Raw genomic sequence first — 21,491 nt, forward strand, 5'->3', positions numbered from 1 at the left:
CTGGATTTGTGTTATGCAGATAATGTCTTAGGAAGACAGCTTCTCTGAGAGCTGGATTTTGCATATTTCCTGTGGGATGTGGGTGACATGATGTATGTGAATCCGTGCTGTATCTTAGTGGAGGGAGATAAACTTGGAGAATGCTCTGTTTAAATTTAAAGCCCATCTTCTAAATTACAAGCTTTCTGCTATCACCAGATTTACTCTCCTCAAAAATGGGTATAGTTTGCAGGTCTTCATTTCTACTATCCTGGTCTGGATGATTTTTTTCTCTAGGAGGAAAACTGAAGGCTCTAGCTCTGATGTCATTCTTCAAGGACGACTTCTGTCCAGTGGCATCTCAAAGATCCTTATCTGAAAGGTTCTGCTCGGCCCATTGTCAAGGACTCTTAAGAGTCTACTTCATTAGCCCTGGCTTGCCCACCTGTCTTAATGCCTTGGGAATCACACCATCCCTTGAAGTCCTTACAGAAGTATCCATCCTTTTTCTGGTTCTTAATACCCAGACAAAAAGATAAGCAATATATGATTAATCCACTTCATACCTCGGGTGCTTTGCTCAGCTGGAGCACTGCTGGCACCAGAGTGTTTCTTTTTAATTTTATTTATGTAGTTGGGTTTTAGATTTCTTCCCTGCCACCCCCCACTTCCCACCCCCATCCCCTTATTTGTTTTTTGGGTTTTGTTTGTTAGGTTGTTTGGCATTTTTTTTTAACCTGATGTCATTTGTGCTTGGAAATACAAGCTTAGGTAGAGAACTTTCACACTCTGTTGCACTTTCCCTAATGGACTGTAACTCCACAGGCAATTTACAGGCCATGCTCAGCTTCCTAAAAGCCTAGACTTAGCCCGAGATTATGTAAAGGAAGAGTTCACATTTCTTACTAAAGTGCTGAGATGTTAAGGATATTACTACTTACACAAGGTACTGCATACTCTGCCTTTTTGATCTTATAAAAGATTGACCCTTTCAGACAAATTTGAGATGTTTATCTAGTGGATATGTCTGTTAGCATTGAGATTCTCGCACCAGGAACTATTTTATGGTCCTAAAAGTACGTGATAGAGTACTGTAATAGATATCTTTTGGTCTCAGGAAGTTTAGTCTCCTGTTTGGAGATCTCCTTCACACCTACCATGTATAAATTAAGCTGAGACTTTTTATATGCCAATAGAAGAGTCTACCAGGTTTTTTCACTGTTTCCACTCATCCAATGTTAGAATAAATTTTTTTCAACTTTGCTGGTTTCTCTGGTGAGGTTTTCTTCTTTTGATGTAACTCAGCATGATGTAACCTATACCAAATTTCTTTTCATCCGTTGATTTTTTTTGTTTGCTTTTTCTCCTTCATTCTGTCTTATAGGTGTCTATGATAGTGAGGGCAGAGGCCAAGTGTCCTCAAAGTGCCCGATAAGGCAAGGATCACTAATATTTGGATTTCTGTGGCAGTATGTCTCTTTCTCTACTGCCATTGAAAGTGGCAAGTTATTGTACTGTATCCACCGAACAGATACTTGGATCTTCTGAATGATCTTGAAGAATGAATACTGTTAGATTTGTTTTTTTTAAATGTTGTAATAGCAGATATTTGTCACAGTACTAGTCCTTATATTTCAAGTCACTTTAAAAAGTTTTTTACTAAAAGCTTGTTTTCTGGTGTTGTAAATTGTAGCATGCTACTTCAAATGCTTCTTGTTAAAGATAAATTTAAAAAAAAAACACCAACCCCCAAAAAAGTTACTTAATTTCATTTATATTTTATTATGAGAATACTTGTGGTAATGTGATCTTCTGTGTTCTTCCCACTTCAATTATTTTTTTTTCTACTTTCATTCAAAATCAATCTTGTCATCTATGCCTTCTTTAACAACATCTCTCAATGCTGTAAACACTGATATCAGTCCCTTTCCCTTTTTTAATTCCCCCTTTTTTTCATACCTCTCTTGAGGGTACTGTCTTTTCAGCCTATTCTGTAAAGGGCTCTTACTACCTTATTTGTCTGAGCACTTTTAAAAATGACTAGGATATAATGAATTTTTTTGTGCTCCTCATGTTGCATCTCTAAACACAATTTCTTTGTGTACATAGTTTAAAAAACACCCCAGCTTCTGAAAGCAAATGCTAATTTTTTTTATCAACAGTCATCTTGGGTTAAGCATATGTTGGAGATCTGGAGCACAACAGTGTTTGAAAACACAGGATTAAGACAACTATGATCTTGTTGGATTACATTGTTTCTTATTTAGTTCAGACATCTATGTACATAACACTGAGATATTACTGTACTACTGTATTAGAGACTTACTCAAGACACAAAACATTTGCTTATTTGTTGAGAATTAGCTTGTATTTTAGATAACAATTTATACTTAAAAATAAAAATTGTATTTCATGAATCCTAGATTGGTTTGAATTGGAAGGGATCTTTAAAAGTCATGTAGTCCAACCCTCCTGCAATGGGCAGGGACATCTTCAACTAAGTCAGGTTGCTCAAAGCCCCGTCCAACCTGACCTTGAACAGTTTCAGGGAAGGGGCATCCACCAACTCCTTGGGCAACCTGTTCCAGTGTTTCACCACCCTCATTGTAAAAAGTTTCTTCCTTATATATGTAGTCTAAATCTGCTCTCTTTTAGTTTAAAAGTATTATCCCTTGTCCTGCCACTATAGGCCCTACAAAAAAGCCTATCCCCATCTTTCTTAAATTCTCTCTTTAAGTATTGAAATGACACAATAAGGTCTCCCCAGAGTCGTTTCTTCTCCAGTCTAAACTACGCCAAATGTCTCAGCTTTTGCTCAGAGATGTTTAATTTCTCTGATCATTTTCCTGGCACTCCTGTAGACCCACTCCAACAGGTCTGTGTCTTGTACTGAGTTGAAATGCTTTTGGAAGAGCTATTCAGCTTGTCTAAAAAGTGTGCAGGGAAACTTTAAAGCTCTTTAGGATAGGATTTCTGCTATAATTCTGCTGGAAGATGGCATATTTCTGAAATATATATTAAACAAATCATATTCAATCTTTTCATATGTCTAAATAAAGAAAATGGAACTATGTTGTAGTAATTTTAACTTTCATTTAGGCTCAGTTTGGGACTTTATCCGATTACTTTGAAGCTCTGCGCAAAGAAAGCAATGTGGGTGAGAAGAGCAGCAATTCATTTTTCCCTGTTTTAAGTGGAGACTTCTTCACCTATGCAGACAGAGATCATCATTACTGGAGTGGATACTTTACATCACGACCCTTCTATAAACGACTGGATAGAGTCCTGGAATCCTACTTGCGGTAAATTGATAACATATGTCTTGGCACACAGGAGAGAAGAATGTATAAGTATTTTAAATCTGTTGTACAGATGGAAAAGTAATTTTCAAATGTACAGTTTAAATTTACTTACATTAAGGATAGCTTAAATGTAGTTCTTGTTACAAGCATTAGTTGTGTATGTTTTTTTAGTAAACTCACAGAAATATAACAGTATTTTTCCATCCAAACAAATAAATTGTTCTAAAATACTATTAAAGTGAGCATCAAGTCCTGATTCCATGAAAAATAGGTAGTGTGCTTTTTATTTCTAGATTGGATTTGGGTAGCTGTCAGATCAATCTATCATTATTTTATAGAGTGTTTATCTCTTTTAGAGAGAAATACAAAGGTGTGAATTTTACAAGGGTTGAGGCAGTTGAGAAGTAGTCAGAAATACTGTGCCATGTGATCTCAGATTGTTAGGTAGTGCTCTGCTGAAAAGTGTTTACATTGTCTTTAAAGAAAAAATTAGTGATGAGTTTTGGTAATGGAATAATTCTGTGGTTCTCCCTTGTAGCAGCAGTAGGTAAGACACATTGTAAAGCGATTTGACTGTATTTTAAGGCCCCAGAAAGAGATCTGGGACAGATGCTTATGATGTAAACCCTGGACATTTCATCTATTGCCAAAACTTGAAAATTCTGTTTCCAGAAGTTTATTCTTTCAAGGATCATGGGTCAAAGGACACTTTTTGTGGTGTGGAAGGACCCTTTAAAATACACCTATTGTAGTGCTGCTATATGCTGTTCAGACCTTTTTCTGTCAGAGAAGAACTTCTGTACTGCTGAGAAATCGATTCTTCCTTAAGAATTTCTTACAACTTTTTCTTGTGTGTGTTGTAATGACTGCTGCAGTAGTGGAGGGAGCAAGAGAGGTGTGGAAAGTAGTGTTTGGAGGCAGATACAAGTGCCTTTTAGAAGAGAAACCTGTATCTAGCAGAATTTGTTTTGCTTCTTCCAATGAATCAAGTCTTTGGTAAAGTGGAGGCTTTGCAAACTTGAGACACAGCTACTCTGTGATCTGTAGTATGTTTTTCTTGTAATGAAAGTAGCTTTTTCTAGACTCCTCTCTGCACAATAAGAATACGGAGGCCTGAGGAAATCAGGAAAATTACTGATGAAAGGAAAGCAGCAGAAAGATTGAAGTGTGTAAGGAGAAGTGAAGTCAAGGGCTTGAGAATAGAAAAGTGTTAGGGAACAGACTGTATAACATAACTTTGAAGGCCAGCAAGCTTCACACAGTTTCACAAGTAGGAAAGCAGGGAGGAAAGAAGCCAAAGACTGTCACGAAGGAGAAGAAAAATGAGACCAAAGCTAAAAGGAATGACAAAAAAGCAAGGCTAGAATCCCTTTGGCAGAAGAATGTAAAAATAATGTAGTAAGGAGAAGCCTTCAAAGGAGTGACTTTTACGGTGTTTTAATCAGAAATTTGGAATGTTACAAGTGTTAAGCTTAATTTATGTACAAAGCCAAGAATGATAGAAGATTACAAATAGGGCATTTATATAGCCAACGGTAGTTAGGAAGTTTGACAACTATTCAGAAATAGTTTACAAATAGAGTATCAAGAATGACTAGGAATATGATTTTTAGAAGCATTTTATTTTGTACTCATTGTATCAACATTATAAATGCTAATTACCTCTGTTCTCATTAGCTTGTTTATCATAAGAATCTTTGATTTTCAGTGAAAACAACCTTGTTTAATACTGCTATTGGAAAAGACAAGATGTACAGAAAACAGTACAGATGTCCTTATAAAATGAATTTCCCTACTTAGTTGTTTTTCATACTTGGCCCTAAATTCCTTTCTGTTTGTTAAAATGCACCCAGAATTTTCTGTTAGCTTAGTTATAGTTTATTTTCTCAAAAATTTTAACTGTGTGTGTTATAATTTTTCTGGTTTTTATTACTTTGTGGAAATCTTCATATGAATTGCTTTAAAGTTTATGGGTAGTATTTACAACTTCACACTGTTAAAATATTCCTTCATGTAAGAATTTCAGTTACCTTTACTTCTGGAAAAGGTGCTAATTTACAGATAAAGAACCTCTGTAACAAAACTAAACCTTTAGTCTTATGAATTAAAGCAAAGCACATTTCTAAAAATGTACCTGGGAAGTTTTTCAGCCTTCATTATTATCCATGAGTAACATGTAAGAACAAATTGTAGAGATGTGTTCTTGCCAGTTTAATATCAGGTTTTTTGGCAGTTTTGCTTTCAGAGACTTGGAGAATTTCAAGGATAGCATATTAGCTGTAAAAACAGCAGAATTTGGGGTTTTATCTTTCTGGTTTTCTTTAGTCAGAGGAATAAATTGTGATCATATTTGATTAATAATACCCTTGCTCCAGCCTAGTGATTAATTTTTACATAGTTCTTTTTCATCTGACTTACATTTATCTATTTAGTGTGTATGTGTGTGTATATATATGTGTGTATCTGGGAATGAACTATGAACGGGGATTAAATGTCTGTATTCTTTACCAAGGATGAATGATTTTAAGTTCCAGCAGTACCAGGATTAAGAAGTACTTCACTACTACTTGTTAGCAATGTTCAACTTCCAGACCTGCCATGATGGCTGGACATCTAAGAAAGAAGAGTTGATTGTTTGGGTTTTTCCTGGTTTTAAAGTAGTTTTGGATTGTGCATTAAAGAAAGTGCATAAAAGTTCAAGGAATTTATAATGGAGAGTGACATCAATGCTGATTTGAGACACAATTGATTTTTTAATCCTACGTGAGAGATGGACGGATTAAAGTAGTTTGGTGGTGATAAAATCAGTGACCAGAAGTTTGTTTAATGTAATAACAAAAAACATCATAGTTAGAGATGAATTAGGAATGCCTTTTGTGATTTCAATTTTTACAGATGTAATCCAGAAAAAAAATATGCTAAGTCTGCCAAAAAAACCCAGCCTAGTGTAGGCTTTGAGCAATCAGTAAAGCAAACTTTTGTCTATTTGCAGTGTCCTATCAGGTAGAGATACAGTGACAAATTACAATAAAGTGGAAAATCTGTGTTAACTATTTTAGGTAATCTGCAGTAGTTTGAAATAGAGGTGAGAAACCCAAGGCTTTTATACAGCTTTTATGGAAAGATACTAGAGAGAGGTAATGCTTACTTAGAATTTGAAGTGTTTCCTGATTTGTTTCTTGTGGTTTCACGAGTGTCTTTCATCTTTGACTGTTGAACCATTCTAATTTTAGAATAGTATTGAGACTTGAAAGGAAAATTCTGTATCTAAGAGACTGGTGCACTGAATAGATCTGTAAAACAAAGTCAGTTATTTCCCTGAAAGGCAAAAGTGTTTCAAGTGTTCCTTGTAGACAGAATGGATTTAAAATGAAGTTCTGGAAACAGTATGAACTGAAAATGTGTTTACTGTACAGCTTCACTTTGATGTTATTTCTTTTGGTTTTAAGGTTGTTACCTTGTTTATAAGTAATGAACTTACCCATTAAAGAAAAAAAAACAAACAAACAACAAACAAACTAATAATTTGAGGTGGATTGTGGGGAGAGAGATCTGACTTGTATTTTGAGGACAAAATTTTTTTGTTTTTTCTACTTCATAGCTACAGTTGGGTTGGTATTTAGTGACTAGGCCAATTTAAAAAAAAAAACAACACAATAAATCAACAAACCACCCATTTCAGACAGGCATTATCCACTAGTTGAATGTGCATCTGATGCCTTTTGAACTACAATATACTTGATTTCCTTTCAAATTAAGCTGTAATAGAACAAAGTAGGAGGAATGCATAGATGTAGGAATTTTCACTAAGAAACTTTAAAGTCACAGCCATTAAGCTTAAGTACATTAGTAGTAAAAAAAGCAATCAGAAATTTTAACACCTTTATTTTGTGTGTAGCTTCTGAGCAGTTATTTTATCTGTAAGAGCAAAATCTCATCCTATTCCTCAAATATTGACAACAAGAATTGAGCTATTGCATGTACAGTGCACCTTTTTCAGTTTGATACATGTTAGTTGCAGCTTTTACATGTCACCTATGCGATGTATAAAAACAAAGAGACTAAATTGAATCCAGATGTCTTTTTCATGTTAATATTAATGCACAGTCTGAAAACCTAAGTTCAGAATTATTTTAAAATTTGTTGTGCCTAGTTTAAATTGGAACACATGCATTCTCTGATAGCTTGGGTAAATGTAAAAATTAATCTATTTTCCTTTTTTCTAATTTTGTTTTTATTTACATGTTTAGAAGTTAGTTTTACATTTGTTTCAAGAGCGTATGTTATTTTGCTTTGTATAACATCAACCTGTTTCAACTTGGTTTATTCAGACACTTGAGAAACCTTCATTAAATGCAGATAAAGTTGGAAAAGGATATGACCATTTTCAGACTGAAAAAACAGAAGTGTAATGTTTTAGGAAAAGGAGATAGGAAAAAAAGTTAACAGATGGTTTCCCAGAATTTTTACAGCCTTTTTTTTTTAGTCAGATATTCATATTGGCTGGCAATTAGAGAGCTGTTCTTTTGTAAAGCAAATTTAGATTCTTGTAAAGCAAATGAGAACCTAATAGTATTTTAGTGCTAGGCTTTTGCATAAGAAATAGGAGAAAAGGGCTCTACATTCTGTTCAGTCTAAGGGTTTTTTAATCTAGTGTTCTTAACCGTTCAGGTGGATGTGTAGTGAGCAGGTGCATGAACTGCCTAAGTATTTAGGAGAATTTAATTTGCTTAAAGTACACGTGGCAGAATAGATATTACATAGAGTGTATAGATTACTATGTTACTTTAAGATAAATCTGTTTAGTAAGTTGTTTTTTGAAATGGAAACTGCACGTTTCCTCTAAGGCAGTCTATCCTTGTCATTTTAAGTTAAGATCTGTACCTCACACATTTAGGAAAATGGTATGTTGCTTTGTACTGTCACATTTTTACTTTAAAGCTGTATTTTCCTACACTGAAGCTTTGCAGGAGGCTTGCAAGGTGTAAAATGATGATGAAGTGCAGCAGTGATTTTTAACTGTTTGAAGCTAGAAACGGACTAAAAAGTACAAGATTAAGGTTTAAAGAACTCTCAGAACTAGGTGTAAGGAAAGATGTAAAAACTTCAGTTATTCTTCAGGTAAAACATGTGTTGCTCTTTGCTTTTTAAACTTGCATAAATATTGTATTCTTCTCTACAATTTCAGGGCAGCTGAAATCCTCTACTCCATGGCTTTGGTACAGTCCAGTAAATCTGAGAAGATGAGCGTATTTCCTTCAGTGGATAACTACAAATTGCTGACAGAAGCTAGGAGGAACCTTGGACTCTTTCAGCATCATGATGCTATTACAGGAACATCTAAAGACTGGGTAGTTGTGGATTATGGCACCAGGTAATTTATTATAAATATGTAAACTTAAATCTTTCCTTTTGCTTTTTAAAACCAAAAGTATTTCAGAGATATTGATTTGCTATAGCTAGCACTATACTCGGTACTGAAAGTGTAGTCTTGCTCCACAAGCCAAGTGGATTTGGCTGCCCATGCTCTTCTGTTATGAAATATTTTTTTGATCCTCTGAAGTAAGAATTTGATGTCCAAACCAAATTTCTGAGGCTTCAAAGGAAGCTAGGTAGATGTGATACTGAGAGTTCTTTAATAACAGGGCTATTATTTCATGCAGTAACTGTTGCATAGAAGAACACTTTATATCTGCCTGTGCTAAGAAATGATGAAGAGACATGCTAATTTCAGTTTACATTCCTTGGAAAATACTACATCCTCTGTAACCTACCGTTTTTCAGTGTGTGAAATCTTTTTCATGTTGCTAATCTTCTGCTTCATTTGTCTGATGTTGTTTATTCCTGTTATATCTGGTAGCTAGTTGCTGTCTTAGTATTGACAAATTACTCTGCTAGCTACTTCATGGAATTTCTTTGAAGAAGAGTGTATGGTATGCTTTAATTATACATTTGTTCAGAAAATTGTTACATATTGGAATGTTAAGCATTAGTAAATTTGAGGTAGATAATGGTAGATGATTGATGGTACAGCATGTCTGTTAAACATGTTATCATTTTAAATGCCTCTAAAATACTCTTTCTCAGTTAAAACTAATTATTTAAGTTCCATAAATTTGTTAATTTATCTATTAAAGCATAGGTGTAAACATGTGCAATTTATCTATTAAAGCAAAGTATAAACATGTTCAATGCATTCAGTTATCAGAGAGAAAAAAAAGGCTTTTTCATTTTAGAAATAAAATTACATGTCTCTCTGTATTTAAGAATGTGTAGACATTGTGTCAGTTGAAGCAATGGAAATAATGGTAATAATTTAAATTTTTGTGTTTCTGATTGTTTTTCTAGTCCTACTTAAACACAATCTTGACTTTGTGACCAGCATTTCAGGCTTGCCTCCACTATAGATACTGGAAATCAGACATAAAACACAAACTTTCCTAAGATTAGCATTTTGAAAAAGTACTTGGTATTTTGAGGCATACATTTTGTAGTATAACAGTGGGGTACAGATGTACCTTATTTTCAGTATTCAAGGTGTGAATATAATGATATTCAGAATACTTCTGCATTTTGTAGACTGATCAGCCATTGCAACTGGCTGTTCTTAATTTCATGCTATACTGATACTGAAAATGACATTCATTTTTCTGTAACTCAGAACTTTTGAATTCTGTAAATTTTTCGTGTTATCACACTGAATAAAAACAACTGAAAACTAATGAAGACTTTAAAATTTTCAACAGGCTTTTCCATTCAATAATGAACTTGAAGAGAGTGATAATTGACTCTGCTCATATTCTTATCCTAAAGGATAAAGGTGCTTATAATTACGACATGTCAACTCCATTCCTGAAGATGGTAAGCTATCTTTCTTGATTTTCTCCAAAACTGAAATGTTAACTCTCTGTTTTCAATACAGTTTGAGTGGCCTGGGAAAAGGCAGCATGAAATTGACTGGTAATTAGCTGCTCAAAAATGCTACTTATCACTGTTTATATTAACTGAAGATATTGGAAAGTAAACTGCAAAATTCAGCAGTTAATACTGGAAAAATGCCACACATCTAAAGTGAATGGGCTTATTCCGTTCTACTTTGTGAATCGCGTAGTAAAACCAGGTGTTCTCATTTTCCTATAGGCATAAATTTCTTGATGATTTCAGTAACATACATATGATAAAAGAATATATAGCGGTATGCAATCCTGCAATTTGACTTTACTTATTACTTAACAAATGTAGGAAGAGGAAAATTTCCATCCTGAACAGAAGCCTAAGATGAACTTGCAAGACCATATCTAGACAAGATGTTGTGCTTTTTTCCTTAGCTGAAGTTATTTGAAACAGAAATCTACCAGTGGTAACAGATAACAACACAGCATTTTGAGATCCATTTTACAGTCAAAAACACCTTGAATAAACACACTTGCTTACATGGTTCCCTTTCAGAATTTGTAGTTTCTTCACTTCCTGAACAAAAGCTTTCTGCTGTGATAGCTAGGTAGTCTTAGGAAGTCTACCTAAGTTCATAGACCTGAAATATAGAGGAAACAAGATGCTTTCTTTGTGCATAAACATAACAGGATTAAGACAGTCTTTATTATGGTTTTACCTCACACTTCTAACATAGCTAATATGACATATATTCTGCTAGTTTAGATGTGCCAGATGTGCCATACCTTGAATTACTCTTCCAGTCACATAGTTAAAATAGTTATGTATACATTTTATGACTTTGATATTAATATATTTGTGCATGCTGCATATATGTGCCTGTGGCTGTGTGCTATGTGTATGTGTGCCACAAATATGTCATTATTTTTCTGGTTAGAAAGGCTAACAAAATGAATGTGCACCTTCATAAAGTAAAAATATTTTGAAATCATTCACGGAATTAAGTTTTCCCTTCTGCACTGAAAGATGTTGTGATGTTACATTTTACTAAACTTTTATTGTTTCTGTTCTTTATGAGTCTAGATTAATGCCACTGGATTGTAGAAATATTAATTGCTGTTTAAACTGTATATTGCTTAGGAGAATACAAAGTTAAACCCGCTATTGCCACTGTGAAAGCAGAAACGAAAAAAAGCTTACTTCAATAAATTTATGTCTATGTAAAACAGAAAAAGAAAAGGTGATTTCAGAATTAGATTGATTTATCTGTATGATATATAATAGCTGCAGCATATTGTAAACCTAATATTCCCACAATCCTTTTGTTACCACAACAAAAGGTTTTTAATAGGGGGTATGTATTAGAATGTTAATGTGAGAACTTCAGCATATTTAAAATAAAAAAATGTTTGCAAACTGTTAGGGATATTTATGAAGGAAAATGGTCATACAGTATTGCTAGACAAAGTTGGGCGATCCTGACTGGCTTGCTGAACTGCAGTTGTCCTTGAAATCACCTTTGAAGCCGTATAAGGCAAAACCCTGAGTAAACAACAGTGTTAGTAACGTGTAGAACAGGATGCTGCAGCCACAAGGGGGGAGTGCCCTCAGACAAAGTTGCCTCGTGGGACGCTTTCGATGTGCCAGTGAGGAGTCAGTTGTGGGGCGTGAACTGAGCTCAGGGACCAATTATGAGTTGTTATTGTGCGTGTGGTTGTCACATGCACTACATTTATGTTACGTATATTGGCCAGTTGCCTAATAAAGTTGGAACAAGTTTGTAAATCATATTGGTGTGTACACTCATTACACGGACTCTACCCCTACCATGACAAATGGCACCTGAACAGGGATGCCTCCCTTTTTAACTACGCATCGACCAGGGATTCGGCGGTGCTAGAAGGCAAACAGGGTCGAAGTAACACAGAGTAACCCAGGAGTGGGATGCAAAGATGTACTTCTTGAGTAGGAGACAATGCTGGCCAGGTTGTCCTCTGCAAAGGTAAGCCACGATGGCGTTAGAAACGGATGCAGCGGTTCAGCTCCTTGCTAGTATTCTCTCTAAGAGAGGGAGCAATGTGATTCTCAATTTAATGGACTTGGTTCATTGGGGTCAGAAGCGAGAATATTGCCTTAGCCCTGACTTTCTGTTCAAACCCCAAGAATGGAGAGAAGTGAAAGATGCGTTGTGGTGGAGTACCATAGAAGGTGGAAAGGCTGGCAAAATGGCAAAAGAACTGGGACCCGTGTGGCAGGAGGTGGTTAATGCATTAAACAAAAGCGGAACACAAGGTTGCCGCAGCTGCCGTGGAGGCATTGCAACCAGAAACACAGACTAATGATTTGTCTAAAGCAAAACCGGGGCGTGCTGTGAGGTTTTGTGGGTTTACTTCAGCGGCGTTTCCTGTTCGTGGGATGTCGGGTCCGGTAGCATTGTCTGCTGCTGAGATCGCTGCACGAGTAGAGGGCAGATGTGAACTCTGTAAAGTCAAAGAACTGGCTGAAGCAAAGCTGGAAATACAGGCCGTAGAAGCGGCTAAGGAGGGGCTTGTTACAGACGGAAAGGAGACAGGGGCTGGAGCAACGAGTCACCACCCCAAGTTGTTGCCGCCCCTTCCTGCCTCGGATCCAACTACTTCCTCCTCTACGTCATCTAATCCCACGTCAGGACATAATACGCCCCCGAAAGCGTCACCAAACAGTAATCTAGAGACTGAAAAAACCATACGTCAGTTGATAAAAAGACTTGAAGAGTTGCTTGGACCACCACATGTGGATACAAACCCTCCTGTTTCTACCATACGGTGGGGCCCTAGGAACCAAAGTTTATTCTCCTTTACCAGTCCAGCAGTGAAGAGGCTGTCAGGATGGAGACAGAGCAATGAGTAAGAAAAATGGGCAGAGAAAGCTGTTGATGGCACTAGTGAAAAAAATGAAGAAAAAAAAGGGTTCTATGAAGGAGCTGGAGAAAGTCTTAAGCTGTCCTGGTCAGCCCAGCAACTGTGTCACAATTCCTCGTCTCTTGGATGGCAGGCTTCAGGTGTCACACCGGAAAGGGCTCCTGCATGTCATTTACTGTAGGGTGTGGTGCTGGCTGGACCTGCAGAGCCATCATGAACTGAAACCACTGGAGTGCTTCAAGTTTCCCTTTGATTTGAAACAGAAGGAGGTTTGCATCAATCCCTACCGCTACGAGCAGGTAGAGAGTCCTGTCCTCCGTCTGGTGCTGGTCCCAAGACACAGTGAGTACAACCCTCAGCACAGCCTCTTGGCCCAGTTCTGCAACCTGGGACAAAACAATGCTAGTTTCTCAGACTCTTTCCAGCAACCCAGTAGTCACCCGTTCCCTCACTCACCCAACAGCACCTATTCAAACTCGCCTGGAAGCAGCAGCAGCACCTACCCACATTCTCCAGCCAGCTCAGACCCAGGAAATCCTTTCTAGATGCCAGCTGATACTCCCCCTCCTGTTACCTGCCTCTGGCAGGTCAGATGACACGTGATACCTCCCAGCTAATGGATACCATCATGATGGCACCCGCAATTCCCCCTGACATACACAGAAGAGATGTTCGGGCAGTCACTTATGAAGAGGCAAAGCACTGGTGCTCCATTGTCTACGATGAGCTGCATAATCGCATTGGGGAGGTATTCCATGCTTCTTCCACCAGCATCTTGGTGGATGGCTTCACTGATCCTTCAGACAATAAGAACAGATTCTGCTTGGGGCTGCTCTCGAATGTTAACCACAACTCCACCATTGAGAACATTAGGCAGCATATTGGCAAAGGTGCTCTGTTATGTTGGTTGGGAGGTGTATGCTGAGTGTCTGAGCGACAGCAGTATTTTTGTACAAAGTTGGAACTGCCACTACCATCATGGGTTCCATCCCACCACAGTCTGCAAAATCCCCAGTGGCTACAGTCTGAAAATTTTCAATAATCAAGAGTTTGCTCAGCTGTTGGCTCAATCAGTTAATCATGGATTTGAGACAGTGTACGAGCTTACTAAGATGTGCACCCTCCATATAAGTTTTGTAAAGGGTTGGGGAGCTGAGTATCATCACCAAAATGTAGCAAGCACTCCATGCTGGATAGAAATACATCTTCATGGTCCCCTTCAATGGCTGGATAAAGTACTTACTCAGATGGGCTCTCCTCATAAACCTATTTCTTCAATGTCTTAAAAGGTCCCAAGTTCCTGCGTTCTGAAAACATTGTTCTTACATTAAGCGGTGCATTCTTAAAATAACCAAACAAGTCTGAATTGTCCAAAAAGAAAAGGGGAATTATGAAGGAAAATGGTCATATAGTATTGCTAGACAAGTTGGACAATCCTGACTGGCTTGCTGAACTGCAATTGTCCTTGAAATCACCTTTGAAGCCGTATAAGGCAAAACCCTGAGTAAACAACAGTGTTAGCAACGTGTAGAACGAGATGCTGCAGCCACAAGGGGGGAGTGCCCTCAAACAAAGTTGCCTTGTGGGATGCTTACACTGTGCCAATGAGGAGTCAGTTGTGGGGCGTGAACTGAGCTCAGGGACCAATCACGAGTTGTTATTGCACGTGTGATTGTTGCATGCACTACATTTATGTTATATATACTGGCCAGTTGCCTAATAAAGTTGGAACAAGTTTGTAAATCGTATTGGTGTGTACGCTTGTTACCCAGGCTTTACCCCTACCGTGACAGCAGACCTTGAGTAGAAAGTTCAAAGACACTTGTTTTGAAATACTATCTTGGTATTTTGGTGGCTGATGGAAGCTGGCTTCAAGAATTGCTGAGAGATGGGTATTCAGAATGAATAGAGAAGTTGATGAGGAAGACAAATCATTAAGACTTTAAGATTGAAAACAGCTGTTGTCTTTGAGGGGTGAAGAAGGAAAAAAAACACATGGTCAAAGGAACAGAGCAAGAGCCTGTAGCATCATTACAGTAGATAGTAGGTACAATCGGCAAAATTGCCCTTCTTGAAGCAAGAAAAGAGGAAGTTGGAAATGAGACAGGATAGAAGGATTCCAGAATGATGGTTTGCACTGTGTTTCTGCTATTCTTAATTATTAGTTACATACAAAAGCATCATGGTTTTCTTAGCTGATAATTGAATACTTTGTACATCATGTGTAAGTTTTACAGTCTCTACATTACTAAACAATCAGAAACTTGATCACTTGAAATGCAGTACATTGAAAAATAGAAGAAACTTAGAGGTCCCTAAATGATCCAACCAATAGGATAGGATCCAACTTGTAAAAGTAAAGCTGTGCAACCATTGCACCATATTAGTCTTATTTATTTGAATGCAGAAAGTAAACTTCCATGTGAAAGTGGCAATAGTTTGATTTGAAAAACATTATCTTGAGGAGTATTCTGAGGAACTGAGAGCTTTGCACTTCAGTTGCATTTAGTGTCCCCATTGTAGGAAGCAGTAGGAATGTAACAGTACATGAACAGTATGGCTGTTCTCTTAAAGACTCACGCAATAATGACAACAATGGCTTGTCACTACCTTTTCTCACTAGAAGTAAGCCCTGGTTCACACTGTATTTAAGAGAGAAACTTGTGAAAAATAAGAATTCATCCATGTTGTAAGATATTATTCAAGTAGTTTATATCACAAAAATCATACACACACCCAAAATTATGTTTTTGAAAATTTTCTTCATGTACACTATAAGGTAATAATGAGATCTGACAGAAGACAAAACTGTAAATCGTTATGATAAATATATAGGAGTGTAGGGTTTCCAAGTGTAAATTTATAGCAAAAGTTAATAAAATATTATATTTGCAAAGTTTGAAGTTCATGATTATGATGACTTGTATGCAAAAATGAAAATGTGTCAATTTGATAATGGTATCTAATAGACATTTAATGAAAGCAAATATTTCTCAATGAATTAGTCAAAGTGAGCCTTTTTCTTTTGTCAGTCTGAAGTACTTAGTTTATAAACTTTTGTGGTTCATTCTGTGTAACATGATAAAATAGGCTCTGTTTATGGTATGGCTAGCATGGTTTTGTACCTCATAAATTTCATATAATAGATAAAGCTCATATATGTTCAGTTGTATTCAAAAGCAAATTCAAAGATGTTTTCTTGTAGGATCATGTTCAGTCTTCCCAAGATTCTTTGCCACGCAAGACAGTTATAAAGCTGACATCACAACCAAGGTAAATAAACTACGTATTACTTAGTGTCTGCTAGTTTTTAGCAATGTATGTGTTTTCACTACATAGTAAGTTTTTATGCCATTTCATTTTTTTAACTTTCACTTTTACAAAGGTAAAACTTTTTGAAAATTTAAAAAAAAAAAAAAAAAAAGGTGAACTGGTAGTCTGGCATATTATGCTATCACTATTATGTCTAGTTAAAAGAGGACATGTCACTTTAAAACTAAAGACATTTTTCACATACCACTAATTCAGCTGCAGCAAGTAAAGTTGCCTGTTTACTTTGTGCTTTTACAGCACTGTAATCCTTAATAAATTATGATTGAGTGGAAGTGTAGTAGAAGCAGTAGAAAGTTCTGATTAAATGTAGTTACAGTTGGTTCAATTAACTCTGTAAGCAAAACCTGAGTTTTTATAAAGCATAAAAATCACAATATATAAATGCTGGACTGTCTTTAATATTCAAGTAGAAAATAAACTAGGACACTGTTTTTTCTTAAGTCTAACTTCCTGTTATTCTAAGAGGGCTAACTTCTTTATTTATGTGTAGTTCCAGAGTATTCAGTTGAAACTGACATCCTGCTATCCTCATGAACATTCAGTATCCAACCTGAAATAATTTAAAAAATCATTGAGTCAACTAATCCAAATGAAATGAAGACAGATATGAGAGATGCTATGTGTGTAAATCAAGTAATACAAGGTTTCTGCATACAGAACAGAAGATTAAGATTCCTTTAATAAGTAGTGAATGCTATTTTTGCTGATGCTAGTATTTAATTTCTCTAGTTCTAGCAAGTGACAAGCTAATAAATCTTGCTTTATTCACAAAGGTGTCAAACTATTCAGCATACTAACTGCTAGTGTTAAAGTTCTAAGATTCTTTGAAAAAATCAGCAAAATTTGGTCCTTGTGAGCTTTTGGGGGAAGCTGTCTTCTGTCCTCTAAAGTTAAATGTATGTAATGTGTGTGTGTATGTAGTTTTAATACAAGCTTGTCTCTAGAGCAGTCATGCAGACATACATACCTTTTTTTTTTTTTTTTTAAATAGGACTTTTATTCTCTTACTGGAGTGCTATCTTGGTGCTAACAGATTATTTTAAACTTGTCCAAAATGATCAAAACCTCCAGTGCCTAGCTATTCATTTAACTAAAATCTTTCAACTTTTTCAAAGTATCCCCTCAGGTATCTTCACTGGGAGAGGGTTGTATATATGGTATATAAACACTTGGTTGGAGGCAAGTTATAATGGAGACTTTCTTTGGCATTTGAGGATAGCTTTAATGCTTTTGCTTTCCTTGCCTAGGTTAGCTGTTGAAATTTTCCCCATGCCCCTTCCATCCCCTGATATGCCTTATCTCTCTACATAGTATGCTAAGTAAGTTTTTCTATTTTGGTGTTTATGCATTTCAGGCATTTGCTTTTTTTTTCCTCTTAGTTGTACATTAAGTAGAGATAAATGTCAAGCTTTTTAATTTTAAAATTAGTATTATCCTAACAGTCTTTTGCTGATGTTCTCTAAACTTGTCTTAACTTACTAAGAAGATAACATGGGTAGATAATTGCTGATTTTAATCTATCTGGTATTGTGAAGATACCATACAGTCATATAAGATGCAGTTCATGTTCCAAAGACTGTGTAATCAGAATTATGGGAGGTAGAATAAAAAAACCCTTGAAGGATAAGGGAAGGAAAAGGATTACAAGGGAATATAGATATTACTGCTTGAGAACCTGTTTTTTGTAATGACTTATGTTTGGAAACACTTTCAAAGCAATGCTTAAGTGCACACTACTTCATGTTTCCTTTGTTGTTAGAATTTTCATTTGAATACCTGTATGTTCAATTATTTTCTCTTATAAAAATGAGCTTAGTCTTTCTATGCTACTAACTTTATCTCTGATTGTAGTATGAATCTCCACTAACATTATTACCATTGTGAAAAGTGGTCTGTAATCTGAGACAGTAACCTTTGATTATATCTAGTATGTGAATATTATGACTGTGCATCGAATTTTCTAGGTAACCAGTAAAGATGTGAAATGTTAATTTTCCTAGAATCTTAAAATCAACTTGATAAATTTATCATTAAGGATTAGTGTGCTTAATAAACTTTAGTTTGACGCTTATAAGACAGAAACTGGTATTTCAAATTTTGAGGCATCGGTAGAGTGTAAATACTGATTCTCATCGCAGCTTTTATTATTTGGCTATCCTCTATTCATAAGTCATCTCTGTTCATGTCTGTAGCATGAAGTCTCTAGATTTCTTCCTGTTAATGTGTTCTAATATACCGTCATGTGGGATAGAAATTAAGTCAATGTAACTGGCAAGGTGTTACTTTTCTTAAATGGACTGAATATTCAGCTTTTTGTAGTTTTTCCTTTCCATGTTAAGATTTTCAAAAACATTTCCAAAATATTGTAAATTGTTTATTCTTATAAAAGTTTGATTCATATCACCTAGAAATTTAGAGGAACACTAATGACGAGAAGCTCATAAGATAATGTTTTTTTTAACTGATTAATTATTCAAACATTTCTCTTATTTTTTCTTACTTTATTGAGTTGATACTGTCAAGCTCAAATCTAACCTACTTTTCAACAAGAAAGTAGTTGGTAGTATGCTTTCGTGTCTCTCAGCCTTCCTTTTTGATGTTTTTTAGTCAAGTGCTTTCTTTGTTGCTTATCAAAGTTGTAGTCCTTAGTGAAAGCTAATCAGACAGACTCTACAGGAGAGCTAGTACAACTTGATTACATGGAAAAGAAGAAAAGAGGGGAAAAAAATCTACCAGTAGTCATTGTTCTAGTATGAAGTAGCTTCAAACTGTTATGTAGTTGAATTATCTTTCAGACCGTTTCGAAGTAGGTACCACTTTTAATATATTTGGTATAGTTTTCCCTCACATCTATGCATCTCTTCTCTGTAGTGCTCTGTTGCCATCTTGTTTATGAATCTGTAGTTTTATTAAAAATAGTCATGTGTTAATTTCAATGAAATAGGTACGTAGAGTATTATAAATATTACTGTGAGTCTGCCACCTTAGAACAACTAAATGATCTTATGATCAGGCTTTTGAGTACAGAAGTTATGCCATATATAATTACACTAAACCCCTTTTAACTGATAGATGAAATTGCATGCTTTTTTAGAGATTGTAAATTCCTGCTGAAAAACAAAGCTTTCACAGGATAATACCCAAATAGAAAGGGAATTACTTTTGTCTTGTTCTGAAATTAACAATTATACACTGTGTCTTGGCTACAAAGCCTATAAGCATGGGGATAAATTGAATGCTGCAGGGATGCTTCCCTGTCCTTTGATATAATCATTGTGTCTTGTAAAGAGTCTGACAGATGTCATACTTGGCACTTGCTAGACTTGGGGGGGTGCAATACATTAATTTGAACCTCTTGCCATCGAATTTAAGCTGTTGACTGTTGATGAAGGGTATGTTGAAAATGCGAGCAGCAAGATTTCTTAGATATTCCTGCCTACAGTGTTTCCTGGAGACAGCATTGCAGGCCAATGTGCTTCATGACCAAATAACTGAATTTGTTGTCTGTACCAATTGGATTTTTGTAGTAGTGTTGTTTGGCGCAACATGGTTAATCTAGGAGTGAATGAGACCTAACGGTATCAATCATGCTTTATTCCACACCCCCACACCCCCTTTTTTTGGTTTTCCACTCTGAACCTTTACACACCCAGCTGGGAAGTTTCAGTACTAAGCTCCAGATGGCACTCTACAAGCATGGTGTGCAAGGCATTCCATCTGAACTGATGGTACCGTGATAGTGAAAAATTTTTAAAATTAGGATTTAGAATTATTTTTACTGTTAAACCAACAATATTTATAACTTTCCCACAAACTTTTTGTCATCTGATTGTAGAGAAATGATATGATATCTTTCTTATCAGGCTAGTTTAATAGCTTACAGATGTATTTTCCACTAGTTGAAGTATTCAGGTTGCCTGGGGGATTAATTCTGAGTAGGATACACTGTAATCAATGGTTTATTCAAAGATCTGTCAAAGCACCAAGCAGTTTAGTGACATCCACCTTACAAAAGAAAGTTTCATTTTTCCAAATAGAGAATACAAAATAGGGGCTATTATCCTTCCTTTGATACTTGTGAGCAGTTTTTGTCATGTTTGTAACTAACGAAGTTTTGGTGTAAGTTTTGTTCATCATTAGGTCCAAAATTTGTCTTCTTTTTTGAGAAAGAAAATTCTGATTTACTGTTAAGATTTTGGAAGTTGCTTACCTTTCCAAAAATGAATTTAGTAGGTATATCCACTGCTTTTTCAACACAGCACTGTAATGTAGAGATTAAAGCTGTATTATTATGTTTAATGTGTGATGAAGAACTCTAGCCAGAGCAATGTGTATGTTACTGCATTTGGTTGGAAGATGACAGTAAAGATAACTTGTCTGAGAAGGAAGATGTATTGATGTGACATGCCAAAAGGCAACACTGTCCTAATGATATGAAGTAATTAATTAAAGCTTCACACCAAAAGAACTGTATCTTTCTGAGCTCAGAAATAATCTCATTTGGCAATTTTAGCTTTGGTGGTGGGATTTTTTTGTTTGTTTGTTTGTTTTGTTTTGACCTGTGTTGCTCATGTTGATTCAATCAATCTAAATAGTTGTCCAATGTAGTTAGAGGGAGAGGGTGTTCTGACAGCATTTGACTTTTTAGTAATACATTTTAATTACCTATTATGCTTGTATTAGTTCTGAGGAATATGTATTCCTAGTTATATGCTGAAACAGGTTAAAAAAAAAAAGACAGTTGAAACAAGGGTATTTTCAATTGTCAATGAGGAGAAAAAATAATCCAAGAAAACAGCAATGTTTAAAATTAGGCCAGAAATACTTGTTGCATTGTTAATAAGTACACTTGTTCCCCATGGTTAAAAAAACAAGGCAAATAAACAAACAAAACTCGTAACCAAACCAATAGTTCTAGTTTTTTATTGGATGAAATAGTGACAACAATATGCACAACCTTGTTATATTTCTATTACAGTAAAACCTCTGTATTAATAGCTTTAAGGGAGGTACACAGGATGATTCGTCATTCAATTAAGCCTAAGATTCTCTTCTTCTCTAAGAAACAACACTTAATTAAGAA

The 21,491-nt window shown here is 35.8% G+C and overlaps 1 protein-coding gene and 1 pseudogene across 2 annotated transcripts in view; both read left to right on the forward strand.

Annotated features, from left to right (window-relative positions):
• The window catches only part of MAN2A1 (mannosidase alpha class 2A member 1), a 134,771-nt gene that overhangs the window by 53,289 nt on the left and 59,991 nt on the right, over positions 1 to 21,491 (forward strand). For both annotated transcript variants that reach the window (XM_026866000.1, XM_026866001.1), the window contains exons 9-12: positions 3,079 to 3,281; positions 8,470 to 8,655; positions 10,028 to 10,142; positions 16,281 to 16,348. In XM_026866000.1, coding sequence (XP_026721801.1) covers positions 3,079 to 3,281; positions 8,470 to 8,655; positions 10,028 to 10,142; positions 16,281 to 16,348 — 572 coding nt within the window. The remainder of the gene's footprint in view (positions 1 to 3,078; positions 3,282 to 8,469; positions 8,656 to 10,027; positions 10,143 to 16,280; positions 16,349 to 21,491) is intronic.
• LOC113489578 lies at positions 12,591 to 14,361 on the forward strand (annotated as a pseudogene).

Source organism: Athene cunicularia (genome assembly GCF_003259725.1).
Source record: "Athene cunicularia isolate RWA chromosome Z unlocalized genomic scaffold, athCun1 chrZ_part1, whole genome shotgun sequence".
Classification (NCBI taxonomy): domain Eukaryota; kingdom Metazoa; phylum Chordata; class Aves; order Strigiformes; family Strigidae; genus Athene; species Athene cunicularia.